The sequence below is a fragment of the Somniosus microcephalus genome, chromosome 23 (genome assembly GCF_052327205.1).
Source record: "Somniosus microcephalus isolate GS21.2 chromosome 23, FLI_Smic_1.0, whole genome shotgun sequence".
NCBI classification, from domain to species: domain Eukaryota; kingdom Metazoa; phylum Chordata; class Chondrichthyes; order Squaliformes; family Somniosidae; genus Somniosus; species Somniosus microcephalus.
Window position 1 is genome coordinate 26057855 of NC_141009.1, and position 20910 is coordinate 26078764.

General features: G+C 45.3%; 1 protein-coding gene across 1 annotated transcript in view; it reads left to right on the forward strand.

Moving 5' to 3' along the window:
* Nucleotides 1-101: 101 nt before the first annotated feature.
* The window catches only part of ppp6c (protein phosphatase 6, catalytic subunit), a 31935-nt gene continuing 11126 nt past the window's right edge, over nt 102-20910 (forward strand). The window contains exon 1 of the mRNA XM_085965641.1: nt 102-319. Within this exon, the coding sequence (XP_085821767.1) occupies nt 245-319 (75 nt within the window). The 5' untranslated portion in view covers nt 102-244. The remainder of the gene's footprint in view (nt 320-20910) is intronic.

Below are 20910 nucleotides of genomic sequence, written 5' to 3' on the forward strand. Positions count from 1 at the left end.
GAACCGCCCGGCCAGCGCGGGGTTAAACTCCCGAGCAAGGGGCCAATGAGCGTCCCAGCGTGACGTGCGTAACCGGGTTCATCTTAAAAAAGGGAAAGCGGCCATTAACAAGCGATCGGGAAAGAGTTAGCGGGAGTCGAAAGACGGAGATAAAGGGTTCAACCGGAGACTGGGACTGGCGGCCGGCATTTAGCTACCGGAAACGCGTCATTGGCCCGGGGCCCCGCTCAGTCAGTGTCCCAAAATGGCGCCTCTGGACCTGGATAAGTATGTGGAGATAGCTCGGCAGTGCAAATACCTCCCGGAAAATGACCTGAAGGTAACGTGCTGACTGGTTTTATCCTTTTATTAGCTTTATTCCTTCTCCTTGTTTTGCTAAATCTGTTAGATGCCTCGGTCGCGGAGCAGTGCGAGCTGTCAGGACTGCAAGTGTAGGTTGTAACTTTGCAGTTTGGGGCCTTTGGTCTTGTATACTCCGTTCCACGGGACTCTGGGGTTTGATCTATAAATATAATGTAGGGGAACTGGACCCCTTGGGGCTATTTTGGACCGACCATTACAATGCAGTGACGCTGGGCTAACCCAATGCTACCAGAATAAAAACATCACAAGTGTCGCCCCCGCCCCCCGGAGGAGGAGATCACTGGCCCAGCATAACTTGCCCGTCCAAACTGGGTATGTACCAATAAGCTAACACGAAATCATTAATCTGTGTTTTATCAACGATACAATTAACTTGCTGCGGTGCCCAATGGTTACGGAAGGAATGGATCCTTTTCGAAAGGTGGAAGGGACGCGGTTTTTCAGATCGTTCGCAGGTGTTTTGTTCAGCTGGGAGATTGTCTTGTCACTTTTGACTGTTTAACCAGGCAGTTAATTCCGATCCACATCCGAGCTATTAGCTTTTGTTTTAAATGATTCGAGATGGATCGCTTTTACCGCATGTTGAATCCAAAAGAAAGACTGTATTAACGTGTTGGTTGTAACTGGGCTGGAAAACTTTCGAAGTTGTGTGGAACGGTTTTGAGTTCTTCAAAAATGCTATGATGAGCCATTACTGTAGTTTAAAAAAAAAAAAAAAAACCCTGAACAGCTATTGATTTAAATGGTTTAAGTATTGTTTTGGAAAAAAGTTTCACAAACCAGTATAAACAACTACATTTTTGCATTTTTATAACCTTTTTAACGCAGTAAAACAGCCCAAGGTGATTAATTCCCTGACCATGCAATCTCCTGGAAGAGGTGTAATAGAAATTGAGGCCAGTTTAGAAAAACAGCCCATGTTAGTCTATAATAACTCCTCATAATCACAGCCAACTAGCAACTTTCCCTCTATAACTGGACATAACCTCTTAGAAGGGAACTTGACATGTTCCTGAGTGAAGAACTTTAGATGAGCAATATCCACAGGATATTTTGGGTGGTCTGTCCCAGATGATTGAAAATAGAATATTTTCTGGCATCTAACCCAGTATTGCCCAATCGAAGTTGCTGATTAGCCACAGGCATGGTTATGGCAGCACCATTTAGCCACATGCACTAATTTGAGTGGAAAACAACTTGTTTACACTTAGACAATACAGGTACATATACTGCACGGGTGTCTTTATTTAACTAGCATCTACCACCATTCTGTAATTGAGATAAAACACTCGTCCATCAAAAAACACTTGCACAGTCTGCTTTTTATTTTGCCAACAAACACACAAAGGTTGAAGTTTATCTGTTAGTCATGGAGTCATAACAGCACAGAAGGAGGCTATTCAGCCCATCGAGTCTGTGCCGGCTCTCTGTAGAGCAATCCAGTCAATCCCATTCCCCTGCTCTATCCTCGTGACCCTGCAAGTTTATTTCCCTCCAGTGCCTATGAAGTCTCCTTGAAAACATTGTGTGTCTCTGCTTCCACCACTTCCGTTGGCAGCGAGTTCCAGGTCCTCACCACTCGCTGCGTAAAAAAGTTTTTCCTCCCATCCAACCTGTATCTCTTGCCCAAAACCTTAAATCTGTGTCCCCTAGTCCTTGTACCGTCAACTCGTGGGCACAGCCTTTCCCCATCTAGCCTATCCAAACCCGTCATAATCTTGTACACCTCTATCAAATCAGCCCTCAACCTCCTTTGCTCTAATAAAAACAAATCTGGCTTCTCCAACATGTCCTTGTAGCCAAGATCCCCCATCCCCAGAACCATTCTGGTAAATCTCCTCTGCACCCTCTCAAGGGCCTCCACATCCCTCCCAAAGTGTGGTGACCAGAACTGGATGCAATACTCCAGTTTTGGCCTAACCAGCGCTTTATAAAGGTTCAGCACAACCTCTCTCTACTTTTGTACTCGATACCTCCACCTATGAAGCCCAAGATCCCATATGCTTTGTTAACCACTCTCTCAGTATGTCCCACCACCTTCAGGGACCTAAGCACATTAACTCCCAGGAGCACTGTGTACAGTTCTGGGCACCGCACCCCAGAAAGGATACACTGGCCCTGGAAGGAGTGCAGCGCAGATTCACCAGAATGTTACCCGGGCTCCAAGGGTTAGATTATGAGGGAGAGATTACATAAACTAGGCTTGTGTTCCCTGGAATCTAGAAGGTTAAGGCGTGATTGAGGATTTTAAAAGGAATTGGTAGAGTAGATAGAGAGAAACCTCTAGGCACGGTGGCATAGTGGTTAGCACTGTTGCCTCACAGCGCCAGGGACCCGGGTTCAAATCCAGCCTCGGGCGACTGTCTGTGTGGAGTTTGCACATTCTCCCTGTGTCTGCGTGGGTTTCCTCCGGGTGCTCCGGTTTCCTTCCACAGTCCAAAGCTTTGCGGGTTAGGTTGATTTGGCTATGATAAATTGACCCTTCGTGTTAGGGGATTAAATACGTGGGGTTACGGGGATAGGGTGGGATATGTGTCGGTGCAGGCTCGATGGGCCGAAATGGCCTCTACCTGCACTGTGGGGATTCTGTGTGAAACCTTTTCTGCCGGTGGGGCAGTCGAGGACAAGGGGACATCACCCCAAAATCAGAGCCAGGCCATTCAGGAGAGAAAAGTTGGGAAACACTTCTTCACACACAGGGTGGTAGAAGTGTGGAACCCTCTCCCACAGAAAGCAGTCGATGCCAGCTCAATTAATCATTTTAAATCCGAGAGTGATAGATTTTTGCTAGACAAGGGAGCAAAGGGATATGGAGCCAAGGCAGGCGGGTGGAGCTAAGACACAGATCGGCCATGATCTCACTGAATGTTGGAACAGGCTGGAGGGGCTGAATGGCCTCCTCCTGTTCCCATGCTCCTATTTACTCTATCAAAACCCTCCATGTTTTGAACACCTCTATTAAATCTCCGCTGCACCTTCTCTGCTCCAAGGAGAACAATCGCAGCCTCTCCATGTATCTGAAATCCTCTGTGTATTTGTCGTGGTGCAGCAGGCTATAGCAAACAGCTTTCTTAACATAAGAAATAGGAGCAGGAGCAGGCCATTCGGCCCTTCGAGCCTGCTCCGCCATTCAATAAGATCATGGCCGATCTTCTACCTCACCTCCGCCCCCACCCCCTGCTCGATTTCCCCATGTGCCCAAAAATCTATCTGTCTCAGCCTTGATTATACTCAATGACTGAGCCTCCACAGCCCTCTGGGGCAGAGAATTCCAAAGATTCACAACCCTCTGAGTGAAGAAATTTCTCCTCATCTCAGTCCTAAATGGCTGACCCCCTATTCCGAGACACTGACCCCCTGGTTCTAGACTCCCCAGCCAGGGGAAACAGTCTCCCAGCATCTACCCTGTCAAGCCCTGTAAGAATTTTGTATGTTTCAATGACATCGCCTCTCATTCTTCAAAATTCCTGGGAATATAGGCCTAGACTCCTCAAAGGACAATCCCCCCATCCCAAGAATCAGTCTGGTGAACATTTGCTGCACTCCTTCAAGGCAAGCACATCCTTCCCTAGGTAAGGAGACCAAAACTGTACACAGTACTCCAGGTGTGGTCTCACCAAGGCCCTATATAATTGCAGTAAGACTTCTTTACTCTTGTATTCCAATCCATTTGCAATAAAGACTAACATACCATTTGTTTTCCTAATTGCTTGCTGCACCTGTAAAGATAAAAAATGACACTGGCAAGAAGTCACTTGTGGGAGTGGTGTATAGGCCCCCTAACAGTAACCACACAGTAGGATGGAGTATAAAGGAAGAAATAATGGGAGCTTGTCAGACAGGTATGGCAATAATCATGGGGGATTTTAATCTACATATAGACTGGAACAATCAGATGGGCAAATGTAGCCTAGATGAGGAGTTCATAGAATGTTTTCGGGATAGTTTCTTTGAACAGCATGTTCTGGAGCAAGCCAGAGAGCAGGCTATACATAGAAAGATAGGAGCAGGCGTAGGCCATTTGGCCCCTCGAGCCCGCTCCGCCATTCAATTCGATCATGGCTGATAATCCAAATTAAGTACCCGGTCCCTGCTTTCTCCCCATACCCCTTGATCCCTTTAGCCTTAAGAAATATATCCAACTCCTTCTTGAATATATTTAATGAACTGGCCTCCACCGCCTTCTGTGGTAGAGAGTTCCACAGGTTCACCACTCTTTGTGAAGTAATTCCTCCTCACTTCTGTCCTAAATGGCCTACCCGTTATCCTTGGACTGTGTCCCCTGGTTCTGGACTCCCCGACCATTGGGAACATCCTTCCTGCATCTAGTCTGTCCAGTCCTGTCAGAATTTTATAAGTTTCAATGAGGTCACTTTTTTTTTCTAAATTCCAGCGAGTACAAGCCCAATCGATCCAATCTCTCCTCCTCATACGTCATTCCTGCCATCCCAGGTATCAGCCTGGTGAATCTTCACTGAACTCCCTCCATGGCAAGAACATCCTTCCTCGGATAAGGCGACCAAAACTGCACACAATACTCAAGGTGTGGTCTCACCAAGGCCCTGTACAACTGCAGCAAGATATCCTTGTTCCTGTACTCAAACCCTCTTGCTACGAAGGCCAACATACCATTTGCCTTCTTAACCGCCTGCTGCACCTGCATTCTTACCTTCAGCGACTGGTGCACAAGGACACCCAGGTCTCGTTGCTCTTCTCCCAATCTATTGCCATTTAGATAATCTGCCTTCCTGTTTTTTGCCACTGAAGTGGACAACCTCACATTTATCCACATTATATTGCATCTGCCATGTTTCTGCCCAATCACCCAACATGTCCAAATCATCCTGGAGTTTCTCGACATCCTCCTCACGGCACACACGCCCACCCAGCTTTGTGTTGTCTGCAAATTTGGAGATATTACATCTAGTTCCCTTGTCTAGATCATTAATATATAGTGTGAATAGCTGGGGTCCAAGGACCGATCCCTGCAGTACCCCACTAGTCACTGCCTGCCACTCGGAAAAAGACCTGTTTATTCCAACTCTTAGCTTCCTGTCTGCCAACCAGTTCTCTATCCAAGTCAATACCTTGCCCCCAATCCCATGTGCCTTAACTTTACACGCTAATCTCTTATGCAGAAACTTATCGAAGGCCTTCTGAAAGTCCAGATACACCACATCCACTGGTTCTCCCTTATCTATTTTACCAGTTACATCCTCAAAAAAATTCCAGTAGATTAGTCAAGCACGATTTACCTTTTGTGAATCCATGTTGACTTTGTCCGATCCTGTCACTGTTTTCCAAGTGCCCTGCTATTACATCTTTTATAATGGACTCTAGCATTTTCCCCACTACCGATGTCAGGCTTACCGGTCTGTAATTCCCCGTTTTTGCTCTGCTACCTTCCAATCCATGGGTACTGTTCCAGATTCCATCAAATGTTGGAAGATGATCAGCAATGCATCTACTATTTCTAGGGCCACTTCCTTAAATACCCTAGGATGTAGATTATCAGGCCCTGGGGATTTATCGGCCTTCAATCCTGTCAATTTCCCTAGCACCATTTCCCTACAAATACTGATTTCTTTCAGTTCCTCCCTTTCATCAGACCCTATGTCCCCCCGGCATCTCTGGGAGGTTATTTGTGTCCTCCTTTGTGAAGACAGAACCAAAATATGTATTTAGTTGGTATGCCATTTCTTTGTTCCCCATTATAAATTCCCCTGATTCTGACTGCAAGGGACCTATGCATGACTTCACCAATCTTTTTCTCTTCACATATCTATAACAAAAGCTTTTGCACTCAGTTATTATGTTCCATGCAAGCTTAATCTCATACTTTATTTGTCCCCCTCTTAATTAATCCCTTTGTCCTCCTTTGTTGAATCCTAAATTGCTCCCAATCCTCAGGATTATTGCTTTTTCTTTCCAATTTATGTCCTCTCCTTGGATCTTATGCTATCCCTAATTTCCCTTGTTAGCCACGGTTGAGTCACCTTTTTTGGCCATGTGAAATGAGTATTGAGGTCAAATGCTCAATGACACTGTCTATTACACTCTATTTACTAATCAAAAATACAATTAGGCACTTCTGGATTCCCAATTAGCCACATGTAGCTAGTGGTTAATCATAGAATAGTACAACACAGAAGGAGGCCACGCGGCCCATCGAGTCTGCACCAGCTCATTCGAAGAGCAATCCAGCAAGTCCCATTCTTGGCACTTTCCCCATATCCCTGCAGTTTTTTCTTTAAGTATTTATCCAATTCCTTTTTGAAAACCACTTGAATCTGTTTCCACCACCCTATCAGGCAGTGCATTCCAAATCCTACCCACTCACTGCATAAAAAATGTTGTTCCTCACGTTGCTTCTGGTTCTTTTGCTAATCGTCTTAAATCTGTGTCCTCTGGTTATCGACCCTTCAACCTTTGGAAGCGGTTTCTCTTTATTTACTCAGTTTAAAATCATGAAGGGTTTAGATTATCAAATCTCCTCTTGGCCATCTCTGCTCCAAGGAGAACAACCTCAGCTTCTCCAGTCTATCCACGCAACTGTAATCCCTCATCCCTGGAACCATTCTAGTAAATCTTTTCTGTACCCTCTCCAAAGCCTTTTATTGCAAGGGATTTGAAATACAAGAGTAAGGCAGTCTTGCTGCAATTGTATAGGGCTTTGGTGAGACTACACCTGGAGTACTGTGTACAGGTTTGGGTGCCATACTTAAGGAAGGATATACTTGGCTTCAAGGGGGTGCAAGGAAGGCTCACTAGATTCCCCACAATACAACAGTGACTACACTTCAAAACTACTTCATTGGCTGTAAAGCTTTCATAGAATCATAGAAAGTTACAGCACAGAAGGAGGCCATTTCGGCCCATCGTGTTCGTGCTGGCCAACAGAGATATCCAGCCTAATCCCACTTCCCAGCTCTTGGTCTGTAGCCCTGCAGGTTAGAGCATCCCAAGTGCACATCCAAGTACTTTTTAAATGTGGTTTGGGTTCCTGCCTCTACCACCCTTTCAGGCAGTGAGTTCCAGACCTCAAACCTTCTGGGTGAAGAAATTTCCCCTCAAATCTCCTCTCAACCTTCCACCAATTACTTAAATCTGTGCCCCCTGGTTTTTGACACCTCTGCTAAGGAAACTAGGTCCTCTCTATCCACTTTATCTATGCCCCTCAAAATGTTATACACCTCAATAAAGTCTCCCCTCGGCCTCCTCTGTTCCAAGGAAAACAGATCCAGTCTGTCCTCGTAGCTAAGATTCTCTACTCCTGGCAACATCCTGTAAATCTCCCCTGTACCCTCTCTATTGCAATCACATCTTTCCTGTAATGTGGCCAGAACTGCACGCAGTGCTCCAGCTGAGGCCCAACTAGTGTTTTATACAGTTGAAGCATAACCCCCACCCCCACCTCTTGTATTCTATGCCACGGCTAATAAAGGCAAGCATTCCGTATGCCACCTTAACCACCTTATCTACCTGGCCTGCTACCTTCAGGGATCTGTGGACAAGCACTCCAAGGTCCCTTTGTTCCTCTAAATGGTAGGACACCAAGTAGTGTAATGTGTATTCCCTTTCCTTGTTGGCCCTCCCCAAATGCATTACCTCACACGTCTCCGTATTGAATTCCATTTGCCACTGTTCTGCCCACCTGACCAATTTATTGATATCTTCCTGCTGGTAGATTATACACTTCAATAAAGTCTCCCCTCAGCCTCCTCTGTTCCAAGGAAAACAGACCCAGTCTTTCCTCATAGCTAAGATTCTCTACTCCTGATATCAATTTATTGATATCTTCCTGCAGAGATTAGCGTGCAAAGTTAAAGCATATGGGATTGGGGGTAAGGTACTGACTTGGATAGAGAACTGGTTGGTAGACAGGAAGCAAAGAGTTGGAATAAACCGGTCTTTTTCCGAGTGGCAGGCAGTGACTAGTGGGGTACCGCAGGGATCCGTGCAAGGACCCCAGCTATTCACAATATAAATGATCTAGATGAGGGAACTAGATGTAATATCTCCAAGTTTGCAGACGACGCAAAGCTGGGTGGACGTGTGTTCTGTGAGGAGGATGCAGAGAAATTCCAGTATGATTTGGGCGATATGGCAGATGCAGTATAATGTGGATAAATGCGAGGTTATCCACTTTGGTGGCAAAAACAGGAAGGCAGATTACTATCTGAACGGCAATAGATTGGGAGAAGGGGAAGTGCAACGAGACCTGGGTGTCCTTGTGCACCAGTCGCTAAAGGTAAGCATGCAGGTGCAGCAGGCGGTTAAGAAGGCAAATGGTATGTTGGCCTTCCTTGTTCTTGTACTTGAATCCTCTCGCTATGATGTCTTGCTGCAGTTGTACAGGGCCTTGGTGAGACCACACCTTGAGTATTGTGTGCAGTTTTGGTCGCCTTATCTGAGGAAGGATGTTCTTGCCATGGAGGGAGTGCAGCGAAGATTCACCAGACTGATACCTGGGATGGCAGGAATGATGTATGAAGAGAGATTGGGTCGATTGGGCTTATACTCGCTGGAGTTTAGAAGAATGAGGGGGATCTCATTGAAACTTATAAAATTCTGACAGGACTAGACAGACTAGATGCAGGAAGGGTGTTCCCGATGGCTGGGGAGTCCAGAACCAGGGGTCACAGTCTAAGGATAAGGAGTAAGCCATTTAGGACTGAAATGAGGAATTTCTTCACCCAGAGAGTGGTGAACATGTGGAATTCTCTACCACAGAAGGCAGCTGAGGCCAATTCATTAAATATATTCAAGAAGGAGTTAGATATATTTCTTAAGGCTAAAGGGATATGGTGAGAAAGCAGGGACAGCGTACTGAATTTGGATGATCAGCCATGATCAGATTGAATGGCAGAGCAGGCTCGAGGGGCCGAATGGCCTACTCCTGCTCCTATCTTCTATGTTTCTGTGTCTACAGCTTCCTTCTTCAGTATCAACCACACAGCCAGTTTTAGTATCACTGCAAACTTCTTAATCATACCCCCTATATTCAAGTCCGGATCATTGATATATACCACAAAGGGACCTAGTACTGAGCCCTGCGGAACCCCACTGGAAACAACCTTCCAGTCACAGAAACACCCATCAACCATTACCCTCTGCTTCCTGTCTCCGACCCACTTTTGAATCCAACATGACACTTCGCCCTGGATCCCATGGGCTTTTAACTTTGTGACCAGTCTGCCTTGTGGAACCTTCTCAAAAGCCTTGCTAAAGTCCATGTACACTACCCTCATCTACCCTCCTTGTTACCACCTGAAAAAACCACCTGAAAAAACCAATCAAGTTTGTCAGGCACGACCTTCCGTTAACAAATCCGGTGGTCATGCAAGGTGCTGTAGAAACACAAGTCTGTCTTAGGACAGCCCTCTCATCCCAGGAATTAATCTGAGGAGAGATTGAGTAGAATGGGCCTATACTCTCTGGAATTTAGAAGAATGAGAGGTGATCTCAGAATCTGATACATTTCAATGAGAGGCTTGACAGGGTAGATGCTGAAAGACTGTTACCCCTGTGCATATTATTTTATGTTTATTTAAATGCCAATGAGTTAAAGGCCAAAGTGCGATCATGGGCCCAGGCTGTGTTCACTAACCGCTTGTTATGGTTTGTATATTTTGAGCATGATTGCGTGCTTAAGGCTTCTGAGTGGGGGAAGTACTTGGCGTTAAAAGTGTAATTGAAGGTCCACGACCAGTGCCACAGGCAATTGTAAAAGCAAAAAGGCTGTTGGGATGTTTGCAAGAACATTAACCATAAAATGAGAAGTGCTAATATTCCTCCAAATAAGGCTGTAGTCAGGCCACATAGAGAATATTGTCTAGTTTTGGTCCCTTGCATTCTGGAGGATGAGGAGGCCACTAGATCGATAACCACTACACTTCTGTACCAGTGATGTTACTGGACTAGTAATGCAGATGCCTGGATTAATAATCCAGAGTACGTGAGTTCAAATCCTGTCATGGTAGTTTGCGAATATGAATCTGAAAAAAAAACTGGTATAAAGTGACAATGAAGTTTTTTTTGGTAAAAATCCAGTGGGGAGGGAAACATGCCATCTTTTTCCAGTCTGACTTATATGTGACTCTAGTCTCTCACCAATGTGGTTGACTCTTAATTGCCGTCTGTGTAGTGACCTAGCAAGCCACTCTGCATGTATCAATAGGGTAATAAATGCCAATGATGCCCACATCCCGAGAATGAATTATTTAAAAGAAAATGGCATAAGTTTCTTCCTCTGGTGTTGTCTGTCCAGGAGATTGTAGCAATGGGAGGGTTTGGGGGGAGAAGGGATGATGGGGGCAGTGTGCAGAAATTTCACCATGCCTGCATGGGAACGGCCTGATGACCAGTTGGTCTTGTGTCATTTTTTGCATGTTCGTAATTTTTAAAAAACCACTGCAGTGTGAGCAATGCTTTTCCTTTTTCCTCTGCCCTGGATTGCTGCTGAGACGATTGTGCAGTTTACTTAAAATGATGCAAGTGACCAACCTGCAGTCCCCACAAGGTGTAGAAAGCTTTCATTTTGGTTTGCTGCTTATGTTGGTCGTAAATTGTACAGTGAAGCTTTTGTTGGAAACTGAGAGCTGGTTAGAATGTAGACAGTCACGACATATGTTGTAAAAGCTATGGGCAGAAAAAGTGCAAACCTACTGAATTCCTACTTAAAGATACAAAGTTAGATGTCTAAATTCTGCATAATGGACAGCTTGAATTCAAGGCTGTGGGGACACAACCAGGCTCGGGAGAATTGTAGAAAAGTTGGATGCTTCCTGTGCTTTTTGCTATTCATCCAGGGGCTTGTTAAATTGCTTCACTTGTGCTAACTGCTATAGCTATAGACATAAGAACATAAGAAGCAGGAGTAGGCCAATCGGCCCCTCGAGCCTGCTCCGCCATTCAATAAGATCATGGCTGATCAGATCCTAACTGCCAATCCACTATCACAGAACCATCTCCTGAATCTAACAGAATTAGACACACAAAATAGGAGCAGGATCAGGCGACACGGCCCCTGGGCCCGCTCCGCTACCCACAGGGCCATGACTGATCCAAACCTAGACTTGTGTCCAAATTCCTGCCTGCTCTCCGTAACCCTTAATTCCCTTTACTTCTAGGAAACTGTCTATTTCTGTTTTAAATTTATGTAATGATGTAGCTTCTACAGCTTTTTGGGGCAGCATATTCCATGGACCTACCACCCTCCGAGTGAAGTAGTTCCTCCTCATCTCAGTTTTGAAAGAGCAGCCCCTTATTCTAAGCCTATGCCCCCTAGTTCTAGTTTCACCCATCATCGGGAACATCCTCCCCGCATCCACCCGATCCAACCCCTTCACAATCTTATGTTTCAATAAGATCGCCTCTCATTCTTCTGAACTCCAATGAGTAGAGTCCCAATCTACTCAACCTCTCCTCATATATGTCCATCCCCGGGATTAACCGAGTGAACCTTCTTTGTACTGACTCGAGAGCAAGTATGTCCTTAAATATGGACACCAAAACTGTATGCAGTATTCCAGGTGCGGTCTCACCAATACCTTGTACAACTGAAGCAATACCTCCCTATTTTTATATTCTATCCCCCTAGCAATGAAAGCCAACATTCCATTGGCCTTCTTAATCACTTGCTGCACCTGCATACTAACCTTTTGAGTTTCGTGCACTCGGACCCCCAGATCCCTTTGTACAGGTAGACTATCCCTTATCCGAAAACCTCGGGACCAGCCGTGTTTCGGTTTTCGGAAAATTTCGGATTTCAGAAGGTGGTGGGGGGGGGGGGGGGTCAGCGTCGGCGGGGGTCCGCAGTCGTGGCTTGTCCGTCGCTGCTAGCCTGGAATGCAATGAAGTTCCGCATTTCCACCAACAGGTCGTCGTGCTCGGTCGGAACGGGCCGGCACCGCCGCGGGCTCAGAGCTCTTGTTGCTTTCGAGCCTTTGGAAGAGAGTCAGGTGGTTCTGCAGGGGGGGGGGGGGTCGTGCGCACGACTTACGCTGACCCTCTGCTCAAAGTAAGTCGGCGGGGGGTCGTGCGCACGACTTACGCTGACCCTCTGCTCAGCGTAAGTCGTGCGCCACTCTGGTTATGTCGTGCGCACGACTTGCGCTGACCGAAAAAACCTTCGGTTTTTAGAGGGTTTCGGTTTTCGGAAGTTCGGATAAAGGGTAGTCTACCTGTACTTCAGTACTTTCCAGTTTCTTGCCATTAAGATAATAACTTGCTCTACGATTTTTCCTGCCAAAGTGCATAACCTCACACTTTCCAGTATTGTATTCCATCTGCCAAATCTCTGCCCACTTACTTAGCCTGTCGATGTCCCCTTGCAGGTTTTTTATGTCCTCCTCACTCACTACTTTCCCTCCCATCTTAGTATCATCTGCAAACTTTGATATGTTACACTCTGTCCCCTCCTCCAAATCGTTAATATAGATTGTAAAGAGTTGGGGACCCAGCACTGACCCCTGTGGAACACCACTAGTTACTGGTTGCCAATCTGAGAATGAACCATTTATCCCAACTCTCTGCCTTCTATTAGATAGCCAATCCTCTATCCATGCCAGAATATTACCCCCCAATCCTGTGATTTTTTTATCTTAAGCAATAACCTTTTGTGTGGCACCTTGTCAAATGCCTTTTGGAAGTCTAAATACACTACATCCACTGGTTCCCCTTTATCCACCCTATATGTTACTTCCTCAAAGAACTCCAGCAAATTTGTCAAACATGACTTCCCCTTCATAAAACCATGCTGACTTTGTCCTATTAAATTATGATTATCCAAATGTCCTGTTACTGTCTCCTTAATAATGGACTCCAAAATTTTACCTACCACAGATGTTAGGCTAACCGGTCTATAGTTTTCAGCCTTCTGTCTACCGCCCTTTTTTAAATAAGGGTGTTACATTAGCAGTTTTCCAGTCTGCCGGGACCTTTGCCGAGTCCAGGGAGTTTTGGAAAATTATTACCAATGCATCCACAATCCCTACCGCCACTTCCCTCAAGACCCTAGGATGTAAGCCATCAGGTCCAGGTGATTTATCCGCCTTGAGTCCCATTATTTTACCGAGTACCCCTTCCTTAGTGATTTTGATCGTGTTTAGCTCCTCCCCCCTTAGCCCCCTGTTTGTCCAGTGTTGGGATATTCTTAGTGTCTTCTACTGTAAAGACTGATAAAATATTCATTCAGTGTTTTTGCCATCTCCATGTTTCCCACCATTAATTTCCCGGTCTCATCCTCTAAGGGACCAACATTTACTTTAGCCACCTTTTTTCTTATATAACTATAAAAACTCTTAGTATCTTTTTATATTTTTTGCTGATTTACTTTCATAATCTATCTTCCCTTTCTTAATCAATCTTTTTGTTATTTTTTGCTGTCTTTTAAAGTTTTCCCAATCCTCTATCCTCCCACTAGATTTGGCTACCTTATATGCCCTTGGTTTTTAGTCGAATACTATCCTTAATTTCTTTACTTCGCCACGGATGGCTGTCTTCTTTTACACCCTTTTCTTCTCAGTGGAATATATATTTTTTGGAAGTTGTAAAATAACTCCTTAAATGTACACCACTGATCATGTATTGTCTTACCCTTTAATCTATTTTCCCAATCCACTCTACTCAATTCCGCTCTCATACCTTCATAGTCTCCTTTATTCAAGCTTAGCACGCTTGTTTGAGATCCAACCTTCTCACCCTCTAATTGAATATGGAATTCAACCATGTTATGGTCACTCATTCCAAGGGGATCCTTTACTGGGACATTTTTAATTAATCCCGTCTCGTTACACAGGACCAGATCTAAGGTTGCTTGCCCCCTGGTCGGTTCAGTTACATATGCTCAAGAAACCCATCCCTAATACACTCAATGAACTCATCCTCAAGGCAGCCCTGCCCAATTTGATTTGTCCAATTAATGATAGTTAAAATCCCCCATAATTATAGATGTTCCCTTATTACAAGCCTCCACTATTTCCTGATTGATACTCCGTCCAACAGAATTGCCACTGTTCGGAGGCCTATAGACTAGGCCCACTAGTGTTTTTTTCCCCTTATTATTCCTTACCTCCACCCAAACTGTTTCATTATCCTGATCTTTTGACCTAATCATTTCTCTGTATTAGTGATTCCTTCCTTTATTAACATAGCCACCCCACCTCCCCTTCCTTCCTGCCTGTCCTTCCTGATTGTTAAATAACCTGGTATGTTTAATTCCCAGGCATTGTCACCCTGCAGCCATGTTTCTGTAATGGCCACAAGATCATACCCATATGTAGTTATTTGTGCCATTAACTCGTCTATTTTGTTACGAATGCTACGTGCATTCAGATAGAGAACTTTCAAATATGTTTTGTGACACTTAGTTCCTGCTTTTGCCCTTTTTATTACTTTACCTTTTACTCCATACCTTCTGCCCCTTCCTGACACGCTCTGGTTTTTAATTTCCCCACTGCTACCTAAGTCGATGACCTTCTCTGTTGTCATTTTTATTATTTGCTCTCTAGGAACCTCCCCCCCCCCCCCCCCCCCCCCCCCCCCACACGAGTTAGTTTAAAGCCCTCTCTACAGCCCAAGTTATATGATCTCTCGGAAACTCAGCATCACTTGAAGTGTTATTCATATGTGATTGTGCATGTTTAGGTGTGACCTGCTTTTCCTGGCAATGCACTGTTTATTTAAAAAAAAAAAAAAAAAAATCTACTTCTTAGTATTGGCTTTTCTCTGACTTTATACTAGACGTTAATATGGAATGGCATGCACAGCAATGTGTTGTACACAAGAGGTTTTGTAACAGATTGGTATAAGACACTTCATGTGGGTTCCCAAGTGAAATAGTGCGCACTAGCATTGAATGCATTCAGCTGCTTGACCGAGCAAAGGGGTGCTGTAATTTTCAGGTATGATGTACAGATGCAAATAGTATCGAGGCATTAAATGACTTTCCACAAACTATATAGCTGGCTATTGGCATGCTGGTATTAGTCCTGTTAAGTCTGTGAATGATTGAGACACGGACCAGCAGGAGTGAAAACAAACAAGTCTTTACTGGTGGAAGTCAATAGTGAAACTAACACAGAGGCTCTCTAGCGCCTTTTATACAGGGGCGATCACTGCCGGTACTGCAGTCTGAGACCAGTTATTCTCTTAAAGGTACATACACAACAATTCCTCCCCTTTTTTTAGATAAACAGTACATAACATTCATTTAACAACTAAACGATAACGAATTACAATCACAATTACTGTTGCTAGATACATTGGTTAAGTTTAAGCAATTATAAGTTCAGTCTTTGAGGAGGCTTCCTGATTCTGTCTGGATAACGCCTCTTTGGGGTATCAGGTCCTTCTGGCAATGTTGCGTCGGGATCAATGTCTTTGTTTGGTTCATCTGCTTCCAATATTACCGGTTCTGCGGTAGCTGCAATTGGAACATCAATTTCATTACCAGGTGTATCAGATCGTGCTGCGGAGTTGACATTTTCCAGTGACTCTAGAATCTGGTCAGCATGGCTTCTTACAATGCTCTCCCCAACGTCCACTGTATACATGAGAGGTCCTTGCCGTGTACAAATCGTTCCTGGCTGCCATTTCTCAGTGTGGTAGTCCCGGGCCAAAACTGGTTGACCTATCTTAAAACTCCTGGTCGGCCTTTCATTCATATTCTGAAACTGCCTGTTCTCCACATCTCTTCGGACGTTTGGCTTAACCAAATCCAAGCGGCATCGTAGTCTTCGATTTGAAGAACATCATGGCTGGAGTTTGGTTGGTAACCGCATGTGTCGCATTCCGGTAGGCAAACAAGAAGTTGTCCACCTTGTGTTGTAGGGGTATATCTTCATTACACATTGCCTTGATAGCCTTCTTGAATGTTTGGACAAACCTCTCGGCCAATCCATTAGTGGCTGGATGATATGGGGCAGATGTGTAATGCTTAACACCATTGTTCTTTAAGAACCTCCGGAACTCTTCAGACACAAACTGTGGTCCATTGTCAGAGCAAATCTGTTCAGGCAGCCCATTCCTGGCGAATATGGTTCGTAAAACTGTGATAGTTTTTTCCGTGGTGGTTGAGGACATTTTTATTACCTCTGGCCACTTTGAATGTGCATCCACTGCAATTAAAAACATCAAGTCCATGAAGGGACCAGCAAAATCAATGTGCACCCTTTGCCATGGAGATGAGGGCCACTCCCATGGATGCAGAGGAGCTTGTGGTGGGGCGTTTTGGACCTTCTGGCATCCTGCACAGCTCTTGGTCATCTCTTCGATTTCTCTATCGATTCCCGGCCACCACCACAAACGCTCTGGCTAAGTTCTTCATTTTTACCCCACCCAGATGACCCTCATGAAGCTCATTGAGCACTCTATCCGTCAACTTAGGTGGAATTACTACTCTGGATCCACACATCAAGGTTCCTCTGCACACTGACAGCTGTTCTCTTCTCGGCGAGAATGCTGGCAGCAGTGGTTTACCATGTGCTGGCCATCCCTTCACCGTTAAATCATAGACCCGTGATAGTGTCGGGTCATTCCGTGTTTCCTTTTCTATGTTTGCATTCGTCACAGGGAGACATTCGACTATGGTCGAGTGGAATAACTCCATTGGATCCACTGCAAGGTCGTCTTCTTCCACCGTCGGCAACGGTAGGCGTGACAATCCATCAGCATTTCCATGCCGTTTAGTTCCTTTGTACTCGATGTCATATTGGTGTGCCCCTAGGAAAAGGGACCATCTCTGCAGCCGTTGTGCCGTCATTATTGGTACGCCCTTCTGAGGGTTGAAAATGGAGACAAGAGGTTGATGATCGGTTAGTAGAGTAAATTTTCGACCGTGCAGATAGTGATTGAACTTCTTCACCCCCCGCACTAGGCTGAGGGCCTCTCAATCTGGGCGTAGTTACGCTCGGCAGAAGTTAACGAGCGTGACACAAAAGCTATCGGCCCCTCTAAACCATCAAGGAATTTATGTGACAGTACTGCCCCAATGCCGTAGGGAGACGCATCACACGCCAGCCTGATTGGCAGTGCTGGGTTGTAGTGAGCCAATACTTCCCTTGAAGTGATTAAGTCCTTACTCTTCTGAAAAGCACGCTTACAATCATCGTTCCATTTCCATGCTACCCCCGTTTGTAGCAGGGCGTTCAGTGGGTGCAGAATTGACGACAAATTCGGCAAAAACTTATGATAGTAATTCACCAACCCGAGGAATGACCTCAGTTGCGACACATTTTCAGGCGCTGGGGCCTTAACAACCGCTTCAATTTTGTCAGGGGACTTATGTAACCCCTCTTCATCAATCACGTGGCCACAATACGATATCTGTTTCTTAAAAAATTCGCACTTGGGGCGGTTGGCTCGCAGCCCATGTTCCCGTAGTCTAGTGAGCACCTGTTCTAGGTTGTTAAGGTGTTCACTGTCATCTTCACCTGTTACAAGGATGTTGTCCAAGTAACACAGTCCCCGGAATCCCTTGCAGGACTTGTTCCATCGCTCTTTGCCATATCGCTGGAGCCGATGCTACTCCGAATACCAATCGATGATACTGGTAAAGACCTTTGGGTGTTTATCATGAGATACTTCCTAGAGGACTCTTCAACCTCAATCTGCAAATATGCTTGTGCTAGGTCAATTTTTGTAAAACGCTTCCCTCCAGACAGTGAGGCGAAGATGTCTTCTATCCTTGGAAGAGGATATTGTACTGTGTGAAGGACAGGGTTCATCGTCACCTTGAAATCCCCACAGATGCGAATCTTCCTTGGCTCTCCGGACTTATTGCTTAACGTTTTCTTCATGACAGGAACGATGGGTGTCGCCCAGTCGACCTTAGACAACACGCCTGCCTTCTCCAGATTCTCCAGCTCTGCCTCGACGGCTGGGCGAATTGCATATGGTACCGGTCTCGCTTTGAAAAACTTGGGAACTGCATTCTCTTTTTTTTATCGAGGCGGTTACGCCTTTAAGCGTGCCCAGTTCTTGTTGAAATACCTCTTTGGCGTTAGCTAAGATTGTTCACAATCGTCCAGGAGTGACGTCTTCATCTTTTTTACCGTCCACCGTCATTGCATGAATGGAATGCCAATCTAAGTTTATCTTCCTGATCCATTCCCGTCCCAATAACGGTGGTCCACCATTTGGCAGTATGTAGAGATACAATTTCCGTATCTTCTTGCCGTTGTATTCGACAGGCACCCTTATTTTTCCTCTGGGGTATACTTTTTGCCCCGTATACGTCAAGACGATGGATGTCTCTCTCAAGGGTTTGTGTGAAAATAGCCGCTCATAGTCTTGTCGATTCATGACGGTTAGCGCTGATCCTGTATCCAATTCCATTTTAACTTGGGACCCTGCTATCGTGAGGGTGACCCAAATGGTTCGGTGATCCTCTTTTGCGATTACATTGTGAAGTTTGAGACAGCTTAGTCTCCTGTTTCCGGATTCACTATCGCTCATCTGGTCTTCGGAACTACTGTCCGTCATCTTTTGTACTTTCTTGTACGGTTCCTTAGTAGCCTTTTTGTTGTCGCTGGTCTTCTTCCCAGACCTACAAACTCGTGCAATGTGTCCAATCTTCCCGCATTGTCTGCATATTTTGTCTTTGGACCAGCAGTCCTTCTGGTCATGGTTAGTTCTGCCGCAGCGATAACATTTTGCAAATCCCCGTGTCATTTCGTGGGTGCCGTATTCCTGTAGTTTTTGTTGAATTTCTGCAGCTCCCCTGGCTGCTGCTTCATACGATACTGCCACGCTGAGAGCCTTATCTAGCGTCAGCTCTTTTTCTGCGAGTAACTTCTTCTGTGTTCCTTCACTCAGGAGTCCACAGACAAATTTGTCCTGTAGGGTATCTGCCAGTCCTGCTCCGAACTGGCAGTGCTTTGATAGCTTGCGTAGTTCTGTAAGATACTCAGCATTGCTCTCATCTTTGTGCTGAGTTCTCCTGTGGAATTTAAATCTTTCTGCTATCAACAGCGGTGCAGGGTTTAAGTGCTCCTGTAGGACAGCAACAATTTCGTTAAAACTCTTCGCCTTCGGTTTGGCTGGAGTAATCAGGTCCCGCAATAGGCCGTACGTTCTAGCGCCCATTAAGTTTAGCAATATCGATGCCTTTTTCCCTTCCGCTATTTCGTTTGCCTCGAAATATACCTCGACTCTTTCCACATACGTGGTCCAGTCCTCTATTGTATTATCAAAAGCAGTGATACAGCCAGTCTTCGGCATCTTGCAAATCTAAAATGGCGCCTCCTGCGCTTTACCTTCTTTCCCGCTGTTGCTAGCGCTGCTTTCCACGGTTTCTTGCGCGTTAAATATTGATTCTTTTTCTTTTATTATTTTTCCCGTCGTGGAGCGGACCCTCTGGGACACTTCCCTCCCTCTTCTTAGGTCCGAACGCTGCCCGGCTTCGAAGCACCGGCAGCGCCCTGTGTGCTCCACCCTCTCTTTGCTTCCCGACTCGCTGCCCGGCCCCGTTGAAAAGCCACCCGATCGAGCTTCAGCCCGCCGCAGCCCGGGAAGGATCAGAGCACTACCTGCCACCAGCCCGATTAGCTGGGAAACCACAGACCAAGGAACCCAGCCTGGCTCTGGACAGTCTCTCCTGCAAGTTTTCAAACCGATGATTGACGGTCGACGCCCGTTTCCCGAGTTTCTTTGGGCTCTTTTTTTTCTTCTGGCTCCAACCTTCAGCAACGTCGTCTGAGGTGCTGCCGAGTTGCAGGTACGTTTCTTACTCGTCGCCAGTGTTAAGTCCGTGAATGATTGAGACACGGACCAGCAGGAGTGAAAACAAACAAGTCTTTACTGGTGGAAGTCAATAGTGAAACTAACAAACAGAGGCTCTCTAGCGCCTTTTATACAGGGGTGGTCACTGCCGGTACTGCAGCCTGAGACCAGTTATTCTCTTAAAGGTACATACACAACAATTCCTGTTAAGACGTGATTGGAATCTGAGTATCTACAAATCATAATTGTGATCCTTATTTGCACTAGTGTAAACACTAGCCAAAAAATGAGGCCAGGTAAATAAGTACGTAAAGGTAGAAAAGGGGTTTCTCTACTTGAGTATAAGTGAATAGAGAAATGCTGAGGAATGTTGTGTATTACAGTTCAATTACCTTATTTGAATTTAGTACATTTTATACTTTCAAAGTCAAATTTCCAGTTTTAAATGCAAGTATCTTCATTTTTAAAGTGAGGTTTGCTACAGGCTAACATTGAGCACAACTCCTACATGTATTGTGGAGCACTTCCTTGCTGCACACAAGGAAATATGTCAGTTGCAATTTAACACCCATGGTGATTATGGATTGCACTACTGATTCATTTTTGCATGTTGTCCAACTGCTTGTTAGTAATGTGAAACAATTTTGCATTTTGTCTCTAGCTGGTAACTTCCTTTTACATAGGAGCAATAATGGCTATTTTCTCAATTAGATATTTGCTTGTTCTGCTTTAAATCCAGGGGAATACAGGCAAGGGGAGGAAGTGAAGTGGTTCACCTTGCAGTTCTGGTAGTTGGTTACATTTCTGTGCAGAAGAATATTT